The 21564-nt window shown below is 42.8% G+C and overlaps 2 protein-coding genes across 2 annotated transcripts; one reads left to right on the forward strand and one right to left on the reverse strand.

The window, feature by feature from the left end:
• Positions 1–2458: 2458 nt before the first annotated feature.
• On the forward strand, positions 2459–3403 carry LOC309546289 (olfactory receptor 5P52-like; the record flags this gene model as incomplete). Its single annotated transcript, XM_082245883.1, has 1 exon — positions 2459–3403. The coding sequence occupies one exon, from the start codon at positions 2459–2461 to the stop codon at positions 3401–3403; it is 945 nt and encodes a 314-aa protein (XP_082102009.1).
• A 9139-nt stretch (positions 3404–12542) lies between these two features.
• Positions 12543–16215, reverse strand: LOC309546370 (elongation factor 1-gamma-A-like). Its single transcript, XM_082246012.1, has 3 exons — positions 15250–16215; positions 13124–13203; positions 12543–12901 (listed from the first exon to the last, which is right to left on the reverse strand). The coding sequence occupies exons 1-3, from the start codon at positions 16206–16208 to the stop codon at positions 12618–12620; spliced, it is 1323 nt and encodes a 440-aa protein (XP_082102138.1). The 5' UTR covers positions 16209–16215; the 3' UTR covers positions 12543–12617.
• Positions 16216–21564: the final 5349 nt, after the last annotated feature.

A 21564-nucleotide genomic window follows, 5' to 3' on the forward strand; every position in this document is an offset into this window, starting at 1 on the left:
TCTGGCCTGGCGCGCGTTCATGGCTCGCTCCCTCCAACCCCCCGCGGCGGTGAGAGTCCCGATCCCGATGGGCGTGCTGGAGCAAGTCATTCCTCACGCCTCACTTAAAACCTGGGTTAACAAAGGTATACTTACTGTAGACCATATCCTGTTAGGGGAAGTGTTGAAACCATTTGTTCGCCTACAGGAAGAATATTCGCTTCCTTCCACCGATTATTACCTGTACCATAGGATTTCCCATATTCTCTTCACTCCTTAACATCACCCCATATCTATATACCATCCCAAGGCTGGAAGTTCCTATTGGGTAACCTACGCTCGGTCAAGGGAACCTCTCTTTTTTACAACTTCCTTCAAAGCAAAATGGAGTACTGTAAAACTGTCCCCTTTGTGAAATGGGAGAAGGACCTGGATGACACGTTCACTGACAAGCAATGGCAAGCAGCTTTTCGGTCTATTCGACAATCCTCGTCGTGCACCAATCACTGGGAATTGTCACAAAAGATAAATCCGAGATGGTATCTCACACCATACAGATTATCTGAATTCATACCCGACTACTCACCCCTGTGCTGGAGGGGATGTGGGGAGGTTGCCCACCTAACTCATGTGTTCTGGTCATGTAGACATCTGAAAAGTTTCTGGACCAGACTGTTCTCTATAATATCTAGAATCACGAGGGTGCAGACCCGCCCCTCCCCAGCACTGGCAATATTGAACATAGGGATCCAAACATTTCCCATGGATAGCGGCACTGTGGTAACGCACATTTTACTGGCGGCCCGGAGCCTCATAACTAGACAGTGGAAATCCAATGTAACGCCCACCACCTCGGAGGTTATAGCGTTAGTCAAAACCAATTACAATTATGAAAAGCTGCTTGCCTACAAGTCAGGCCACGGTACTAGGTTTGATAAAGCTTGGACCAGGTGGTCCTCATGGTTTCCGGATAAGTAATGCTATATGTGATTAATATGGATACTGAAAACGGATGATGTTCTGCTGACCCGTTGTTGCTTTATTCTACTGTTGTTATTATACATATGTCCCTGAAGCACCTGTGAGTTCTCATCAGCTCACAGTCCTTGCCCTTCCTTCCTTCTATACTTTGCATCCTCTCTGCACTCCTCCTTCCAACCCCCCGCCCCCCCCTCCCTTAATGATATGGTTCCCCCTTCTCTATTCCCATGTTCCTCCTCCCCTCCTTGCTTCCGCTATCTCCTCTCTCAGGCTTCTCTTTGGTCCCCCACCTGCCTTCCTGGCTCCTACCACCTGCCGAATGCCCCCTGTTTGAGTTCCCCTGCTGGTGACACTGTGTTGCCCTGGGCTGAATGCTGAACTTTCATTGTCCACCAGCAGGTGTCTCCCAGAAGCCAGCAGGCTTCTATGATCACCCAAACTGTGTCCAGCTGCCAGGTGGCTATTTAAGGCTGCTCCTCCCTTTCCCAGGCGCGTCACTATTTTGAATGCCTCCTTGCTGCCTAACCGAGTGTCTGTGATCCTGATCCATCCTGTACCCCCTTTGCCTTGTTCCTGCACTTTGCCTAGTATCCAGTCTTGCTTGCCCTCTTCCTTGCTTCCCTGTTACCCTTGTCCCTTATATTGTATATATTTGTAGATAGTCGGTTCTTTAGTTATTTTGTCTTTGGGGTTGGTTTTTGTTTGCTGGCATTTCCTTTGTTCACTGTTGCTGTGTTTGCTTGTTTATGTGGTTCACTATAATAAATCTCACTTAAGGTTATCTTTATTGTTTAGTCTCCATTTTGATGTGTAGCTACATGTGTCTGGTCTCCCTAACTGCTGCTGAACCCTGACACCCCCTGAGCAAAAAGCTTGGTGCAGGGGCACCTAAGCAGAGCTTCTGCTCTGTATGTCCATTCAGACACAGAGCCTGCAGCTCGGCCCCACCCCATTTCTCTTCTCATTGGCTGTGAATGACAGCAGCGGGAGCCAATGGCTGCTGTCTTAGCCAATGAGGAAGTAGAATCCCCAGAGAACTGAGGTTGTCAGGAAACTGAGGTTGTCATGCACATTACTGTGAAGGGGCTCAGGTAAGTGTTAGGGGGGCTGGGGGCTGTGGGGGGCAGAAGGTTTTTGTTACCTTTGTGCATAGAATGAATGAAGATAGAAGACCTTGAGCCTTTTAAAGAAGTACAATGTAGAAATATAGTGAAAAGTTGGCTAGATTGAACATTTTTGTGACTGGATGCACCTTGAATAGATTTAGCCAAAGTCTTAAAGTTTGTTTTCTGTAGTAAGTAGCCGGAAAAAGTAGAAAGTCTGGCCTCTGCCAGGATTTTAAAGATAATTATCCTTCCTCTCTGGGTAGAAGTAGAGGTCTTTCTTCAGAGGTCTCACACACTCCATTGGGTTTTAAAGATCACACTAGCACTGCAGCAGACAGATTGCTATGACTTGTAGTTACAATTTCATAACTGTCAGTCCATTCCTTTCACAGATGGCACATCAAAAAAATCAAACACTCAATGTTGAAGTCCTGATTGTTGGATTCGAGAACCTCACTGAATACAGAATCCCTCTCTTCCTTCTCCTACTGATCATATACACATTGACTTGCATTGAGAACATCCTGATTATATTTTTAGTATGTATAAGCGCTTGTCTCCATTGTCCCATGTACATCCTGATCAGCAATTTGCTCTTCTGTGAATTTCTCTACACGACGCATCTGGTCCCTCTGATACTGCACCACATGCTCTCCAAGAGACCCGTCATCTCCCATCTCGGCTGTTCTATCCAGTTAAGTGTATCTGCAGCTGTTACAATCATTGAGACTTTGTTGCTCACCCTGATGTCATACGACCGATATTTGGCCATTTGTAGACCTCTCAGATACTCCGCTCTCATACACAACAGACTCTGCTTCTATTTGGTGACCGTGATTTGGCTCATTTCACTTATATTCGTAGCGGTTACATTTTACTTTGTAATAAATCTTGAATTTTGTGGCCCTCTGATCATCGATCATTTTTACTGTGATTTCACCCCTTATGTTTCCCTTGCATGCTCAGACATAACGACTGTTGCCTTACTTGGCTTATCGGTCAGCATTACATTGACCATTATACCTTTCTTTTTCATCGTTCTGTCCTACATGTTTATTATAGTCGCTATCTTCAGGATACAGACGTCAGCGGGAAGGCAGAAAGCCTTCTCTACCTGCAGCTCACACCTCCTAGTGGTGACTATATATTACACTGCGCTGTTTTGCCTATATGTGATGCCAAGGAGTAGTCAATATGTCAATGTCTACAAAGGATTGTCCTTCGCATACTTTTCAGTGACACCGATGATCAACCCCATCATTTATACTTTAAGGAATCAGGAGATTCATAAAGCTCTACAGGCAGCAATCAGTAAAATAAAAACTGTTTATCATTAGGATACAATAAATTTGCATTATATTGTACTTATGGTTATTAATTGCTTTCATTTTCTAATACATTGATACAAAAGAACAGCAGGGTAACAATTCTCGTTAAGTTACAGCATGACAACAATCATAAATATATCACGATTTAATGCAAAAGCTAACTTCTGTATTGAACTAAATGCAAAATAATTCCATCCATGCAAGTTGAGAAGCAGATGGGAACTATTACTTGACAACTAGAACCTGTAAGAGGAGAGTGGGTGAACATTAAGAACTGCAAGAGAGGAGAGGTGGAAATTTGGAGACTTGGTGGTAGATAGATAGAAAATGGAGGAACCAGTCACAAAAAACAGAATTTTTGTAAAATCTTACCTGTAAAATTCCTTTCTCTGAGTCCTCCGGCAGTCGCCACCTCCTCTAAGTCATCACTGTTGGGTATTGATTTCCGCTCCTAGCTACTCCTGCGGAGCGGAAGTCAATACCCAACAGTGATGACTTAGAGGAGGCGGCGACTGTCGGAGGACGTAAGAGAAATATATATTCTGGAGAGTATCAAAAGTCTACCTAACAGAACCAAGTGTGATGGGATTTCTCTTCATGCTGACAAAAAATGGCGGTGAGGTACTCCATACACAGAGTGTTCCTAATTGTGTGATTTACATCTTCGACAGAGGGGGCTGTTGAGGCAATTATAGTGAAGTAGTACTGGGGTTTTTTTTGTACCCCCTAGAGTTGAGCTAATAGCTGGCTTCTTAAATCTTGCTGATGGGGAGATCATTTCCTCTCTTAACACCCCTTTGTGGCATTAACCAACAGCTATCGAAGTTCTTTACATGGAGATGTAGCAAAGCTCTGGACTACAGTAAAATGAAGATTGAAATGTTTTTTTTTTCTTAATATCCTTTTTCTCTTTCGGTGATACCAAACACATGGTGCACCATCCTTTCTCCAGTCAGCAGGGGGAGGACTAAAGTCAGGAGGACCCATAAGCTTTCATGCAGGATGCTGGGAACTTTGGAAGGTGTAGCCCAAAGCAACTGCCATGTAACTAGAGTTCCAAACAACATATACCGAATGCTTTGGGGCGGAGGAGGAGCTAAAGAGAAGAGCACTGAGAGGGCTGGGTGCACTGTGGGACACTATTGAAGTTCGAGGTCACTATGGGAGGCTGGAGGCTCTGTAGCATGTCCCCAGTGTCACCAGACCAGTGTAGGCCAGCAACAGTGTTCCTGATCACAGCTTTACAAGTTCCAGTGTCACCAGACCAGTACGGCTAGCAACGGCATTCCTGATTAGCACCACATCAGTACATTGTTGCCTGTTTTTGTCTCTTGTCCTGATCCTGGCCTGTTTATTGACCATGTTTCTTCCTGCTGTAAGTACCAATCCTTTGTCTGTTTGCTGACAATGTCTCTGCTTGCCACCTGAACTGAGCCATCTGCATGACCGACTGACTATGATCCTGTGAGATACCAGTCCCAGGCATTGAGGACAACTGCATTCCTGTTACCACAGGAACTCTTTTGTTCTTTCCTTCGTCAGCCTCCGATATCTCCTGGACAATGAACATGTCATTCCTGGGGGCAGCCACATAGCAGAAGGCTAGTCCTGCTTGGCTTATAGGAACGGGGACTGCTATAGATGCAGCTACACTAAGCTATATTTCTTGACCACCCCTATAGAAGGGACCAGGACAATGGTTTTGACACAATTGGTTGATTTGTTGATACACAAGATGCAATATCCGGTAAAGAATTGGTAAAAATGGTGAAAAAGTCTCACACATGTGGTATCCCCATACTCATATGGAGTAGCAGAATGGGTTTTGGATGGTTAGGATGGTTAATCCTAAGCATGCCCATGCTGTGTGTGAAAAATATTTTATTAAACTGACAACTTTGTGTAAAAAAAAAAAAAGAAAAATGTTGTTTTCTTCCCACATTTTTCAAAACAATGTCTCAAATAAGAATTGTTTGAAAGACTCTTTATGCCTCCTAAAAACCTTGGGGTGTTCCCTCTTAAAATGTGCTTATTTTGTAGGTGTTTCTCCTGCCCTGGCACTCCAGGACCTCCAAAAATATGATTGGTAGTCAGAAAATAAGATTTAATGTAAATCATGTGCCTAGAACACCTGAAGGTAATCCTTGGATTTTGGGTCACTCTATATGGCTAAACTGTGAGAAAGTCTTGCACATGTGTTATCCCAATACTTAGGAAGATGATCAGAATGTATTTTGGTTTGTATTAGCTAAGTATGCCTATGATGTGTGCTAGGAATATCTTATTATTTATTAGCTTTGTGTAAAAAAAATAAATGTTCATTTTCTTTTCTGCATTTTACAAAAAACTGGTGGCAGAAAAAATACAGTTTCAAAAGACTCACTAGGCCTTTCATAAAATACCTGGGGGTGTTTTCTTTTCAAAACGTGGTCGTATTTTGGGTGTTTCTTCTGTCCTGGCACTTCAGAGACTCAAGAAATATAATAGCTAGTCAGGGAATTAGACAGGGAAAGCTAAAGGTGCTCCTTGGATTTTGGGTCACTCTCTGTGTCTAGGCTGTGAAAAAGTTTCACACATGTGGTATCCTCATACTTGAGAAATATAGCAAAATGTGTTTTAGAGTGTATTCGTAAGTATGCCTAAATTGTGTGTGAGAAAATAACTTCTTAAATCGTCAACTTTGTAAAAAAAAACAAATTATATTTAATGTCTCCATCAGCCCATCGCCCACGGTTATTGCCTTTTGTTTCACTTGACCCTCCCTTCTAGATTGTAAGCTCTAACGAGCAGGGCCCTCTAGTTCCTCCTGTTTTGAATTGTATTGTAACTGTATTGTCTTCCCTCACATTGTATAGCGCTGCGCAAACTGTTGGCACTATATAAATCCTGTATAATAATAAATAATAATAATAATGTCTTAATTTTCCCCAAAAAAGTGTGACTATTGCATCTTCAAAAAAAACTCATCATAGCTCTTACTATATCTTGTACAGTCTACTCTCCAAAAAAAAAAAAAAAATAATTCTTTAGGGGGTATTTGAACTGTCCTGGCATTTTAGTGCCTCAAGAAATGAAATAAGCAATCCATACATTAGGACTGATACATTTTCAAAATATTGTCCACAAACTATGGTGTATATAACTTTCGCACAGACTATATAATATACACCGATTTGGGTAATTTTTACAAAACTATTGCTGCAGAATACATTTTGGCACACATTTATGAAGAAAGATTATTTATTTGCAAGATATTTTTTTAACAGAAACTAAGAAAAACTGTTTGTTTTTTTTCAAACTTTTTGGTCTTTTTTTCTACATATAGCAAAAAAGAATTAAAAAACTGTGGTGATTAAATGCCACCAAAAAAGCACTATTTAAAAAAATAAATAAATTTAGGTACAGCGTTGCATGTCTGAATAACTGTTATTCAAAGTGTAACAGCGCTGAAAAATGGCCTGGGCAAGAAGGGGCCGAAACAGTCCCATCTTGAAATGATTAAACAGGTGAAATTTCAGAGAGATTGAACAGACATGTATCTTCTAAAAAATAGTGTCTTCTTTCAAAACATTGGTATAGATATAGAAAAAGTGAATAGTTTTGCACCACAGCTCGAAAGCCTTTTTGAACAGGGCGCAATTTTGGAGAGTAATCGTATAAAAAAAATGTAAATATTAGCGTCTTTTTGGACACTGACAACAGCGTATACATTTGCACCACAGCAACGAATCCTGATAGACCAGTTTGCAATTTATAAAATCTTGAGCAGGCATTAAGCATCTGAGATAAAAATAGTATCTTTTTTGGACATCAACAATCAAAATCATGTACGAGCTTGCACCATGTTTAACCACTTTACCGCTGAGTACCGTAGTACTACTGCCGCAAAGTGGCTCTTGTAGGTCTGACGACGTAGACCTACGTCGTCAGACACTCCCCCTTCTCGCTTCTTGTTTTCAGTCACAGCGGGAGTCGGGCCAGGGGAGGAGCAGCGGCGATCGCCGCCGCTCTTCCCCGATCGTCGGGGATCTAATGTGGAGATCCGCCCGCCTGTGTAAACACAAGCGGGCGGATCTCCCAAGTGACAGGCAGGGTCAGATTGCAGGGTTCAGCGTAGCTGAACCCTGGATCTGTCCTTGTGTCACTCAGTCACCTCCCCCCCCCCCCCACACGTCAGTAAGCACCAGGCATACATTAACCCCTCCCTCTCCAATAAAATTAACCCCTTCCCTGCCAGTGTCATTTTTACAGTAACAGTGCATATATATAGCACTGATTACTGCAGTAATGTCACTGGTACCCCCAAAAGTGTCAAAAATGTCAGTCAAGGGTCCGATCTGTCCGCCGCAATGTCGCAGTCCCGCAAAAAAAAAAAAACGCAGATCGCCGCCATTACGCGTAAAAAAAAAACACCAAAAATGTTTTACTTTGTTAGTAAACGCAATAACTTTTGCGCAAACCAATCAAAATACGCTTATTGTGATTTTTTTTACCAAACATAGGTAGCAGAAAACAAATTGGCCAAAAATTTTTTAAAAATTTGATTTTTACATTTTTTTGGGGGGGAATTTCATATAAAAAATGTTAAAAATATTGTTATTTTTTCAAAATAAACGCTATTTTTTTGTTTATAGCGCAAAAAGTAAAAATCGCATAGGTGATCAAATACCACCAAAAGAAAGCTCTGTTTGTGGGAAAAAAAGGACGTAAATTTCGTTTGGGTACGGCGTCGCATGACCGCGCAATTGTCAGTTAAAGTCGCACAGCGCCGAATCGCAAAAAGTGGCCCAGACGTAAGACAGCAAAATCCTCCAGTGGTAAAGTGGTTAAAAAGCCTTTTAAAACAGACTGCAATTTCAGAGATTGAGTGAGCATCCATAAAAAAAGAAATATTAGAATATCTTTTTTCGTCACTGAGGATGGAAAGAGCATATAGCTTTGCACCACAGCTAAAAAGCCTGCTAGGACAAGTCAGAATTTCTGAGAGTTTGAGTGGGCATTTAGCATCTGAAAATAGATGTAGCACCCTCCTAGGTAGGTGCTAGGTAAAAGCATCTTATGCTCCTTCTGCTTATCAGGGGAGCCCAATATATTAGGTTGCCTGTTGCATGTTCCCAGGTGTGATTCACTGGGTCTGAGTGAGTGTCCCCACTGCATCCAATAAGAAAGCTTGTTGGACAGTGGAGGAAACCCAGCCAGTGACATATTGGCTTTTATGGGAGTCCCAGTGGGAGGGCACTCTTGCAGTGCATCCTGGGATTGCTCATAAAAGCTGGGGGGACATGTGACAGGGCATCTTTGGCGGGGAAGCAGAGTCCCAGGAGGAGGCTGATAGCTGTCTCTCCTCCCGCTGTATGAGGAAAGTGGTCATAGGCAGTCGGCCTAGTGAACCAGGTGTGGAGCTGAGCTACAGAGGATCCAGTAAAGCTGACAGTGGAGCTGCTGGCAGAGTCTTCCGGGAAATACAGTGTCCGTGAGTACCAGGGAACTTGCCAAAGGGTCTGCCCAGGAAGGGGGACCACTCCAGTGAAGTCAGAGGATCAAGGGGTCAGCTCACACAGAGTGTCAGAGTAAAGGGGTGCCGTGTAGAACCCTGACGAATAGGGACAAAGGGGGTGCCAAGTAGGTTCCTGAAGAGTGATTCACAGTGCAGTACAGTTCATTTATTTCTTCTTCACTATAGTGGCAAGGTGAAGCAGCGGCCTTGCCGCATCCAGTGTTAACCAGGAGTCCCAGCAATTGTGCATAGTTATTCAGTTGGAGTATCCCAACCCATCCCTTCTCCTATCCCAGTTCTCAAATAAATCAACAAAAACCAAAACCCCTGGACTGTTTTCTGACTGAGCCAAGCACTCAATATGCTAACTTGTCAAGTTGTTGCTATGGGTAACCCAGGGGAATCCGTAACCAGCAGCTCCCATGGGAGTAGTGCTACATAAATATTATCCTATTGGACAGAAAGGGTGGAAAGAGTATACATTTTTGCACAACAGCTTTAAAGCTTTAATGAACAGGCCACGATTTCAGAGATTGACCAGGCATTTAGCATTCATAACAAAGGTAATTTTAGTGTCTTTTTGGACACTGAAAATGGAAATAGCATACAGGTTTGCACCACATGTAGAAGGGTTTTTTTTAAACAGGTCTATATTTTAGAGAGATTGAGAATAGGGATGATTGAACGGTTCGGGTCGACCATCGGTTCGACCCGAACATTGGCTGTTCGAGGTTCGGCCGAATTCCAAACTTTTTGCTGAAAAAGTTCGGAATTCGGCAACCAGAACCGACCAAAATGCAATGGGACAGGAAATGGACTTTAAAAGCCCATGATTGGACCAGAACCATCAGTAAAAGCCAATTGAGGGGGCAGGAGAATGGTAGGAATGTGATTGGAGTGACTAGGGGGTCCAGAGGCCAATCATTAGTGAATACGCCCCCCAGTATATAAGATAGCCCCCGCCAAATTCCTAGCATTGTAATACAGGGACGTGGAAGAGAGTGGAAGCAGTTCTGTGACTTCTGCTACAAAGTGTCATTTAGCAATTTTTAGTGTGAGGAAAGAGATATCTAGTGTAGTTAGGGTGCTATTTTCCACTATAGTTAGATTTAATAATCTAGTTTCTGTAGGGAAAGTGTTAAGTGCCAGGGTGACCGTAGTGTAGTGTAGGGTTAACTCACTCTGACTGCTATGTCAGGGTGACAAAACCCTTCCATGTCAGGGTGACCGCTATAGAGAAAAGATCATTTCTCTTAGGTCACTTACAGAACCGGGATATGGCTTCTCGCCTGTCTCCCTGCTTTTTGCTGCAGGCGTTTATAGGGCTTTTTTTGAGGACATGTTTGGAGTCAGGCATGACATCTGAACTCCTGTGTAGGGGTATATATACATACACCCATGTATGTATATATACACACACACATATATAGGTGTGAAAGTAGCAGAAACCTATGGTTGCGCTAATTAAATAATTAACACCCATATGGCTTCTCTGCTATAACACCTATATATGTGTGTATGTGTATAAATACATATATATGTGTAAGTGTGTGTGTATATATACCCCTATACATAAGTTCAGATGTTTTGCCTGCCTCCAAAGACCCCAAAAAAATGCCCAAAAACAACGCCAGCTGCAAAAACACACCTGGGCGTTTTTGTAGCTGGCGTTTTTTTGGGCGTCTTTGGAGGCAGGCATAACATCTGAACTTCTGTGTAGGGGTATATATACACACACCCATGTATGTATATATACACATATACATATATAGGTGTGAAAGTAGCATACAGATTTGCACCACAACTAGAAAGCCGGTCGCAATTTTAAAGAGATTGATCAAGCATGTATCTTTTGAAAAAAACGTCTCATTTTGGGGACACAGAGGATGGAAAAAGCACATAGATATGTGCCACAGCTAAAAAGTCTGTTCGGACTGCTAGGCTGCTATTTCTGAGAGCTTAAGTGGATTTTTACCATCAGAAAAAAATATATAATGGAGTTGATTTACTAAATCTAGAGAGCGCAAAATCTGTTGCAGCTCTGCATAGAAACCAATCAACTTCCATTTTTTTTTTTTTTTTTTTGCCAAAACTTAATGGAAAAAGCTGAAATTAGAAGCTGATTGCACTAGACTTGCTGTTTTCAGTTTTATGCAGAGATGTATAGTAACGAAGTAGAACTACTTAAGTACTGTACTTAAGTACCGAAATGCGGTATCTGTACTTTCCTAGAGTAGAATTTTTTTCTCCTACTTCTACTTTTACTTCACTACATTTTTTCAATGATTTCGATACTTCTACTCAAGTATTTTTTTTTTGTGCTGCATAGTTACTCGTTACTTTTAAAAAAAATTACCACTGCCAGAACAGTAGATGGCAGGTTGCATAAAGCTCAAAAAAATGTGTATAATGTCATTTGTAAATCAGCGCATACGAAAATAAAGGCTGTGTATAATAAAAGCTGCTATACCAAATCTTTCCAATAAAAAGAAAATATGAAACAAACAAATAAATGGTGCTACAGCGCTTAAAGTGCATCAAGAAACTACTAACAAACACAGGTTAATCATTTGAATAAATCATTTGAAATAATAAAAAACAATATGATGTTCATACTTTTGACTTCTTTCTTTAATAACTACATAACACAGTACTTGTACTTTTACTTTCAGTACTTGAGTAGAATTTTTTTTTCAAAACTACTGGTACTTTTTACTTTTAGTACTTAAGTAGCAAATTTTTTGAAAAAACTACTTGCAATACTTAAGTAAAAAAAATGTTGAATACTTTAGTACTTCTACTTAAGTAACTTTTTCTGCGAGCACTTCCACTTCTACTCAAGTAATTTTTTGATCGAGCACTTGTACTTTTACTCAAGTAGAAATTTCGAGTACTTTATACAAGTCTGGTTTTATGCCTCGTACACACGCAACGATTATCGGCCGACCGATCGTCCGACTTTTGTCCAGAGTTGTGTTTTGCTGGTTGGAATGTGCCTAGACTGCACACAAATTTTCTCGGCCAACAAAAATCTACTTCAGAAGTGATGTCATGTGCTGGTTTACTTTCCGTGTGTTTTTTCTTCTCTGAGCATGCCCAGTCTTGCTCATCTGATTTTTGTCTGCCGAAATCTGTACTGACTGACGGAAAATCAGCCGTTGTGTTGACGGCCAACAAAAATTTTATAGCCTGCACACCAGATTTTTTTCGGCCGAAAAGTCGGAGTCGGTTGTCGAAAGCATCATACTAACAAGCCGAAAATCAGCCTATCGGATGTTGGCCAAAAATTCCCGGCCAATAATCGATGCGTGTGTGTACGAGGCATTAGTATATCCACCCCAAAGTGTTTTTTTTACACTAACGATAAACATAGCATGCAAGTTTTCACCACAGCTAGGAAACCTTTTTAAATAGGCCACAATTTGGAAGATATTGAGCAGTCATTTATCTTCTGAAAATAGAATAGTATATTTTTTTAACGCCAGCAATAGAAATAGCATACAGTTTTGCACCATAGCTTGAAAGCCTTTTTGAACAGGCCACAATTTCAGAGAATGATCAGGCGTTTAGCATCCATAAATAGTTTTTTTTTTTTACTTCAGGTTTTTATCTGTTTCTTTGCTGCCTTAAGTTAAAACGTACGAGAGGTCGAGAAGAGAAAAATATTTGATTTCCCAGATGTCTCTTCAAAATGAAAGACGGCTCCTCTCTCCTTTCCAGAGGGCCTCATTTGAAGATCTTGCCCTGGTTGAAGCCTTTACCTACATGTTTGAAATCTCCTTCCCAGCAGAAATAATCTTTCGCTAGGGTCTTGCACTCCTCGCTGTCTGAATCCAGCTTCCTCCAGGTATAGAACTCATAATCTATTTGCCAATCCTCAGAAGGTGTAAATGCCAAATCCTGTCCTCTGAACACCCATATGCCGGAGATAAAACGGTCATTGTTGGTTCCAAACAGAATGACACTAGCAAAGCCAGTTTTAGTAAGAATCCTCTTGTGCGCTTTACTTCCTGTTTGCGTTCCACCCTTGGGCTAGGTGGAACGCATGTGGGCCGCGATGACGTCATACGCTGTGCAACGTCGAGCGTCATTTTCGAGCGCCACTCATGGCGCCTATTTAGAACAGCGGTATGCACAAACAAACTGTTCGTGCAACCGCTCACAAAATGGAAGCCAACCCATACTCGGTCCAGCCTTCACCCCTGTCTGGAGGACGCTGCACCCCTCATCACCTTTATTGACCAGATCCCCAACTACTTGCTCTTTCCATTGGAAGACCACCAGGACAGCACCTTTGATCTTGCACTTGCTCCTAAGGATAAGTACCCCATAGGGGACCCAACCATTCCTGGAGTTATTCTCATACTACTATTCATGAATTGCTGACCTGTCATAGTCTTGATTCAATTACATACAGTGGGTACGGAAAGTATTCAGACCCCCTTAAATTTTTCACTCTTTGTTATATTGCAGCCATTTGCTAAAATCATTTAGGTTCATTCTTCTTCCTCATGAATGTACACATAGCACCCCATACTGACAGAAAAACACAGAATTGTTGACATTGTTGCAGATTTATTAAAAAAGAAAAACTGAAATATCACATGGTCCTAAGTATTCAGACCCTTTGCTGTGACACTCATATATTTAACTCAGGTGCTTTCCATTTCTTCTGATCATCCTTGAGATGGTTCTACACCTTCATTTGAGTCCAGCTGTGTTTGATTATACTGATTGCACTTGATTAGGAAAGCCACACACCTGTCTATATAAGACCTTCCAGATCACAATGCATGTCAGAGCAAATGAGAATCATGAGGTCAAAGGAACTGCCTGAAGAGCTCAGAGACAGAATTGTGGCAAGGCACAGATCTGGCCAAGGTTACAAAAAGAGTTCTGCTGCACTTAAGGTTCCTAAGAGCACAGTGGCCTCCATAATCCTCAAATGGAAGACGTTTGGGACGACTAGAACCCTTCCTAGAGCTGGCCGTCCGGCCAAACTGAGCTATCGGGGGAGAAGAGCCTTGGTGAGAGAGGTAAAGAAGAACCCAAAGATCACTGTGGCTGAGCTCCAGAGATGCAGTCAGGAGATGGGAGAAAGTTGTAGAAAGTCAACCATCACTGCAGCCCTCCACCAGTCGGGGCTTTATGGCAGAGTGGCCCGACGGAAGCCTCTCCTCAGTGTAAGACACAAGAAAGCCCGCATGGAGTTTGCTAAAAAACACCTGAAGGACTCCAAGATGGTGAGAAATAAGATTCTCTGGTCTGATGAGACCAAAATAGAACTTTTTGGCCTTAATTCTAAGCGGTATGTGTGGAGAAAACCAGGCACTGCTCATCACCTGTCCAATACAGTCCCAACAGTGAAGCATGGTGGTGGCAGCATCATGCTGTGGGGGTGTTTTTCAGCTGCAGGGACAGGACGACTGGTTGCAATCGAGGGAAAGATGAATGCGGCCAAGTACAGGGATATCCTGGGCAAAAACCTTCTCCAGAGTGCTCTGGACCTCAGACTGGGCCGAAGGTTTACCTTCCAACAAGACAATGACCCTAAACACACAGCTAAAATAACGAAGGAGTGGCTTCACAACAACTCCGTGACTGTTCTTGAATGGCCCAGCCAGAGCCCTGACTTAAACCCAATTGAGCATCTCTGGAGAGACCTAAAAATGGCTGTCCACCAACGTTTACCATCCAACCTGACAGAACTGGAGAGGATCTGCAAGGAGGAATGGCAGAGGATCCCCAAATCCAGGTGTGAAAGACTTGTTGCATCTTTCCCAAAAAGACTCCTGGCTGTATTAGATCAAAAGGGGGCTTCTACTAAATACTGAGCAAAGGGTCTGAATACTTAGGACCATGTGATATTTCAGTTTTTTTTCACTTTTTTAATAAATCTGCAACAATGTCAACAATTCTGTGTTTTTCTGTCAGTATGGGGTGCTATGTGTACATTCATGAGGAAGAAGAATGAACTTAAATGATTTTAGCAAATGGCTGCAATATAACAAAGAGTGAAAAATTTAAGGGGGTCTGAATACTTTCCGTACCCACTGTATATGCTGCCTCACACTACAAGGAAGTAGATATAGACTTCTGTCTGTTGCTTTGCTTCAGCTGAGTGTTTAACTATTTGTTACTGTGCAAGCCATTCCATAGCCATTTACTATACACTGAGCTACAGTCTGCTGTGCTTTTGCTTACATGTGTGTTATGTGTGTCTAGGAATAGTAGTTCTACCACTATGATGAGTAAAGAGAGTTAAGTCGGGTGACTTAACATAATCTCTGCACATACTACTGAGTGGTTTTCTGCAGCTGTAGATCCAAACCCTCATTAGATATAGGCGGAGCGTTACATCCATCTCTCTTTGTCAAAGTGTTCCCAGAAGTAAGGTAGAGCCACAGAAAGTGTGTCTTCGTTTGAATACTTTCGTTTAAACTCATCCATAATGAAGGAGCTTTTAGGGAGATGAGCATAAGGGTCTTTTGACTTTGGCTCTGCTGCAAGAGCCTTTTCAGACTCATCCAAATCTTCTTCTGGAGCAGCCGCTGGGGCAGGAGCAGGCTTCTTTTCCTCCTTCTCTTTCTTCTGCTCCTTTGCTGGTTTCTCCTTCTTGGGGGTCTCCTTCTTTGGCTGCAACTCTGCAAATTTTTTAGTATCAAACTGAGCCATCTTGTCGCAGAGTTTCACCTCTCCCAACACCGCACGGAACTGGGGCTGTTTCACACATGTAACAAACCATCTTGTGACATTACCATAAGGCTGACGGAAGGAAGGCTCCAGGACCTGTTTATACAGCCAAAGCAGGGAGCATGCTACAGTGATGTCGGCCAGGGTGACTCTCTCCCCCACCAGGAATGTTCTTGTCTGCAGATGGGAATCTAGAGTAGCCAGAACATGCTTTACCTCCTCCTTGGCTTGCTCTGTAGCCTGTATGTTGAACTGCATGATTCCCAAAGTTGGGAAAACCCAGGCACTGGCTGAAAGGACAATGTGACTGTCTGCAAAGCTGACCCATTGGATTATCTGAGCCTGATCTAAGCGGGAAGTTCCACAAAGTTCATCATTACCCACATAGTGAGCAATGGCACTGCTCTCAAACAGACAGAAGCCGTCATTTCCCTCAAATGCTGGAACCTTCCCCAGAGGAAATTTCTTTAGGAATTCTGGCGTTTTGTTTGTCATACCAAATTGGAATTCTGGGGCAGCGGATGCAACAGTTATAGGATACCCAAAATACTGAGCATTGATGAGGGGCTTGTATGCCCTCCAGTTATCAGGGTACGTGTACAAAGTCCTGCCGGCCATCTTCATGCGAGGAGAAAGGATCCATAAATATTTTTTTTTTTTTTCCAAAATATTTTTATTAAATGAAATTGAACAAGTCATACAGCAAGACTGGAAAGGCATTTGGTGAACATAAAGTATTGCATTGAACAAGGAGAATACAATAATCTTATAACCAAGAATGGATAATAAGTCAATCTAAACATATTGTCAAGAGGAAAGGTATTTGACAAATAACGAAAAGTCAAGTACATCGTGAGAAAGGATTTATCTTGAACACATCAAAATTAGAGAGCTAAGTAAAGATCGGTTCATGGTTGTGAGTGAAAGGCATAAAGGGTTGGTAAAGATCCAACTAGAAGAATAAGATCTCCTTGTGGTTTATTTCATAGCTGAGATCTGAAGAGTATGGAGAAGGTGTCGTCTAAGTGGTAGATGGGTCAGCTATGTTGATTATGTAATAATCTAGGGGTAAGTAAATGTATGACTGGGCGCTTGTGGAGGGCCAAGGTGGTATCCTGGCGTGGCCAAATTAGCCCTCCCTTCAAATGCGGTTGGGAGGGAGGTAAGGGGAGGGGTAGGAGAGGGTTAGGGGGGGGAGTCTGACTCAGTCCCTGTTCCGGGGTCGTTCACACTCAGTCTAATGTTAAGGGGGTTGGGTAGAGTGGGTACTATTAAGGGCGGTATGGAGGGTTCTTGTCCGATGAGAGAGGAAAAAGGCACGATAGACTCCCACTTTCCACCCTTGTTTAGGGGTGGGAGCAGGGGAGGACTGGCAAGGGGGGCAGGGTGGCAATTGCCCCCCGGGCCACTCTGAAAAGTGGTAAAAACTAGTAAAAAGGCCGCACTCAGGGTTTTATTAATGTAGGGGCCAGACACTGTATACAGCTGTCAGTCCAAAACCAGGTGGGCATGGATAGTGAGCTGATTCCATGGTTCAATGGGCCACTTGACTGGACTTGCCCCCCAGGCCTAAGGCTGCCAGCCCTCCCCTGGGTGGGAGCATCATATAGTGGGAAAAATAAAGTTCAGACGAGTCCTCCACTTTTCAATGTGTATCGGATAAAGAAAAATTAGGGGTATGTGTCATGATGGTCCAGTGTCACAAGTCATTACATAAATAGTTTTAGTGTCTTTTATTGGACACAGAGGATGGAAATAGATATAGGTTTGCACTACAGCTAGAAAGCCTTTTTAACCACTTCAGCCCTGGAAGGTTTTACCCCCTTAATGACCAGGCCATTTTTTGCGATTTGGCACTGCATGACTTTAACGAAAAATTCAGCGGTCGTGTGACGCCATACCCAAATACAACTGATGTCCTTTTTTTCCCACAAACAGAGCTTTCTTATGGTGGAATTTGATCACCTCTGCGGTTTTTCGATTTTGCGCTAAAAAAAAAAAAACAAATTTTGAAAAACGCACCATATTTTTTACTTTCTGCTGTAAAACATTCCCAATAAAAAAAAAAATAAAAAAAATCGAATTTTTTTTTATCAGTTTAGTCCAATTTGTAATCTGCTACATATTTTTGGTAAAAAAAAAATCCCAAAAAGCGTATTTTAATTAGTTTGCGCAAAAGTTATAGCGGGATAGATTTTTGGACTTTTTTTTTATTAGTAATGGCGGCAATCAGCAAATTTTAGCGGGACTGCGACATTGCGGCGGAAAAATCGGACCCCTAACTGACATTTTTGACACTTTTTTGGGGACCAGTGACATTACTACAGTAATCAGTGCTAAATAATTTGCACTGTTACTGTAAAAAATGACACTGGCAGGGAAGGGGTTAACTCTGGGGGTGATAAAAGGGGTTAATGTATGCCTGTTGGTGCTTACTCACTGTGGGGGGGTGGGGGGATGGGCACTGTGACAGGCACAGAGAGATCGGGTTGTAGCTTAGCTGAAACTCCTGATCTCTCCCTGCCAGTGTGACAGAAGACTCTTATGTAAACAAAGCAGGCGGGTCTTCTGTCAGTTTCCCTGGCGATCGCAGGAGGCCGGCGGCAATCGCCACTGATCCTGCCGCGGCCCACCTCCCGCGGTTTCTAAACACAGCAGGAGTGCGGTTCCAGCAGCGCGTGCGCCGCCGAGACCACGTGCACAAAATTATTTAGATTTATGTGATTTTGCGCAGCCGAGTTGCCCTGCCGCAGTATATCTGAGGTGGGCGGTCGGCAACTGGTTAAACAGGCCTCGTTTTCAGAGATTTTGAGCAGGCATTTATCTTCTGAAAAAAAGTATCTTTTTTTAATACAAACAATGGAAACAACATACAATTTGTACCACAGCTGAAAAGCTTGTTAGGACAAATAGAGAGCAATTTTTGACCGCTTAAAGCGGAGTTCAGGCCTCAAATACCTTTTTTAACTAAAAATACCCCTATAATACTAATCCATCGCCCTTTACAGAACCGCTTTTCTCATACTTACAAGGTGTACAGTAATGGATTTAAGTCAAAATCTTACTTTAAAAAACGCTGTCTGGGCGCGGCCATCTTAGACGTGGGCATCTGAAGCCGCAGTGTAATCTGCTGTGTCCTTCTTCCTGATTCCAGGGAGTGTTCTGGGAGTTCTTCCTGATTCCAGCCTCCTGGGAGTGATGACAAACAGCCAAACAGCTCCCAGGATGCAATGCAAAGGCGGAAGTGATGTCGGTGGCCGTGGCCACAGAGGGGGGAGAAGGAGGAAGTACAATCAAAAATGCCCTGAAAATAAGGTAATGGACCCCCGAAAAAAATTGAAAATGCCCAACTGTTGATCAGCATAGCGAGCACTCCAGGAATCACTAAAGTTGCAAAATAGGCCGGAACTCCACTTAAAGTGGGCATTTAGCATCTAAAAATAAATTGGATGCTTGGATCCAACACGGAAGATGGAAATAGCATACAGGTTTGCACCACAGCTAGAAAGCTTTTTTAAACAGGCTGCAATTTTCAAATATGATTGTTTATATAATAATTTCTTCAGAATAAAAAAAATCCACATAATGTGATAAATTTGAAGTCAATGAACCAATTCCAGATACTATAGTTCATCCTAGGGATCATTGAATCTTTTTAGAACTTTCTGTAAAAAGTAATAGAACACTGGGGTACTGTAATGTTCCGGTACCTTAGGTACCCAAAATTACTCTTTTCACAAGTGTATGCGCCCCACCATTCTCTTTTGGAAAGGTGCCCATACACCTTTAAGACTGAAGCTGTCATCACTCAGCGCCGGACTAGATGGCTATTTAAAGCGCCGGTTCTCACTCACATGTGTTCGTTCAAACACCCTTACCTGGATGCTAACTTGGCTTGAAGCTTTCGTGCTTGCAAGCATACCTCGCTGACGGAACCTCGCTGCGCTGATCCATGCATCCCGCTTCCAGATCATCCGCTCCTCCTGAACCAACCTTCGGCTGTATTGCTATTAGTGCTAAGTACCCCGCAGGGGAACCCTCTATAAACTTATACTAAGCTTACACTATCTAGCGCTGCATAGTAAAGACTATTTATCACATCTGCATATCTAGATTGCTAGCTCTTAAGACTACTGCTACTTATTCCTGCACTGGGTTGATCTCTCTTGTATGTCCACCTGCTACTCTGTCATCTGCTACCATACATGATTGCTAAACCTACCTGCATCCATCTGCTACTGTCTTACCTTCAAGTGTCTGTCACCTACCACCTCCACTCACCCTGTCTCTTAAATCTTCATCACTGTGTTACTACATACATAAAGTCACTCTAGGAACCAGCTTGTTGAGTGGGTGTATTTACTAGCTGAATTAAGACCTTCCACACATGATGAGTCATTGAGGTTGGGAATGGTATCTCAGCATCTCTCTTACATGACTACTGAAGTGGAATACTTCTGCAGCTGAAAATCCACACCATACATGAAACGCAGGAGCGTTACAGGTACATGGTATATTTGCACATACATATTCATACTCCTTTTCTGTAAGTATTCCCTGATACATTAATCCTAATTAATAATACTTTCAGTTCATAAAGGAATTTCAAGATAGAGTTACCCTTTAACTTCAAATATTTAGAATTTTCTCCATGCCATGGATTTACCTTCCATATCTTCAGCTCAGTTATCCCACATATGAAATGGTTCGACAGTAGTGATGAGCCGAACACCCCCCTGTTCGATTCGCACCAGAACATCTCGAACAGGGAAAAAGTTCTAGCGAACATGCAAACTCTATTATTATCTTTATCCATAAAAATAATCTCACAGCTTGTCCACCACAGCTTGTCCACCACTGCCCACTTGATGGCCAGAAACTCCAACTTGTGTATGGGGTAATTCTTCTCTAAAGTTGTTAAACTATGGCTGACATAGGCTACAGGAAGTAATCTTCCTTCACTCTCCTGATACAGTACTCCTCTCAGTCCGTCCCGACTGGCATCAACATGCAACTCATAGGGTTTTTCCAGATCAGTGTAGGCCAGCACAGGGGCCCTGGTAAGACTCTCCTTCAACTTCCAGAAGGCTTGCTCGCATCCAGTATTCCACTGAGTTTGAATGGACTCTTTGGACCCTCTAGGTCCCTTCCGACATGGACCCTTCTTCATTAGTTTCCTTTTGTAACAACTCATTCAAAGGCTTTGCTATCCGAGCAAAATTCTTGACGAATCTTCGATAATAAGAACAGAACCCCAAGAAAGATCGCAGCTCGTTTACCGTCCTTGGTTGGGTCCAGGTAGTGACAGCCTCTAACTTCTTGGGGGCAGTAGCTACCCCTTCGGCTGAGACTACCTGCCCCAAATAAATAAAAGACGTCTAATAGAACTGTAGAACTGATGCAAAACAATACTATGCCAACCAGGATCAATGGATCAGCGCTCACTGCAAACACATAATGAAGGACTGTACATAATGTTATACATGGCACATAGTCATAAATCCAAAAAACCTGTCCGCAGGTGTGCTTCAGTGTGGTGTCCTGGGTTGAAAGATGAGATGGTCTCTGTAGTATATGTGGGGGAGGGAGTCCAATTATGTTAAGGTGCAAGACCGGCTGCTCCTAGAAGAGGTGAGGGATCCCTCCAGACATGCAGAATAAACGAAACAAGGACGCAGGTCAGAGTAGTGTTTAAATTAAAAACAAATTTATTGCAATGCACTTACATTTAAGAGAATCAACATCAGCATTTAGGTGAAAAGCATGGATCCCCAACGATAGGTGCCGAGGGGTGGTTGGGACGCAAGCACCCAGCCACAGGTGTGTTCATAGATCCAGGGATGGAGGATGGGGAGTTGATGGTCCGGAGATCCCGAGGGAAGGGGATCTCGCTGTGCCTCCTCCTCCTGGGGACATCCGCGGTGCACAGCCGCAAGCCGGATGCAGCGTCACAAGACACTGCCGGTTCCTCCACGGAAGC

This window comes from Pelophylax lessonae, assembly GCF_965119305.1.
Source record: "Pelophylax lessonae genome assembly, chromosome: 1".
NCBI lineage: Eukaryota > Metazoa > Chordata > Amphibia > Anura > Ranidae > Pelophylax > Pelophylax lessonae.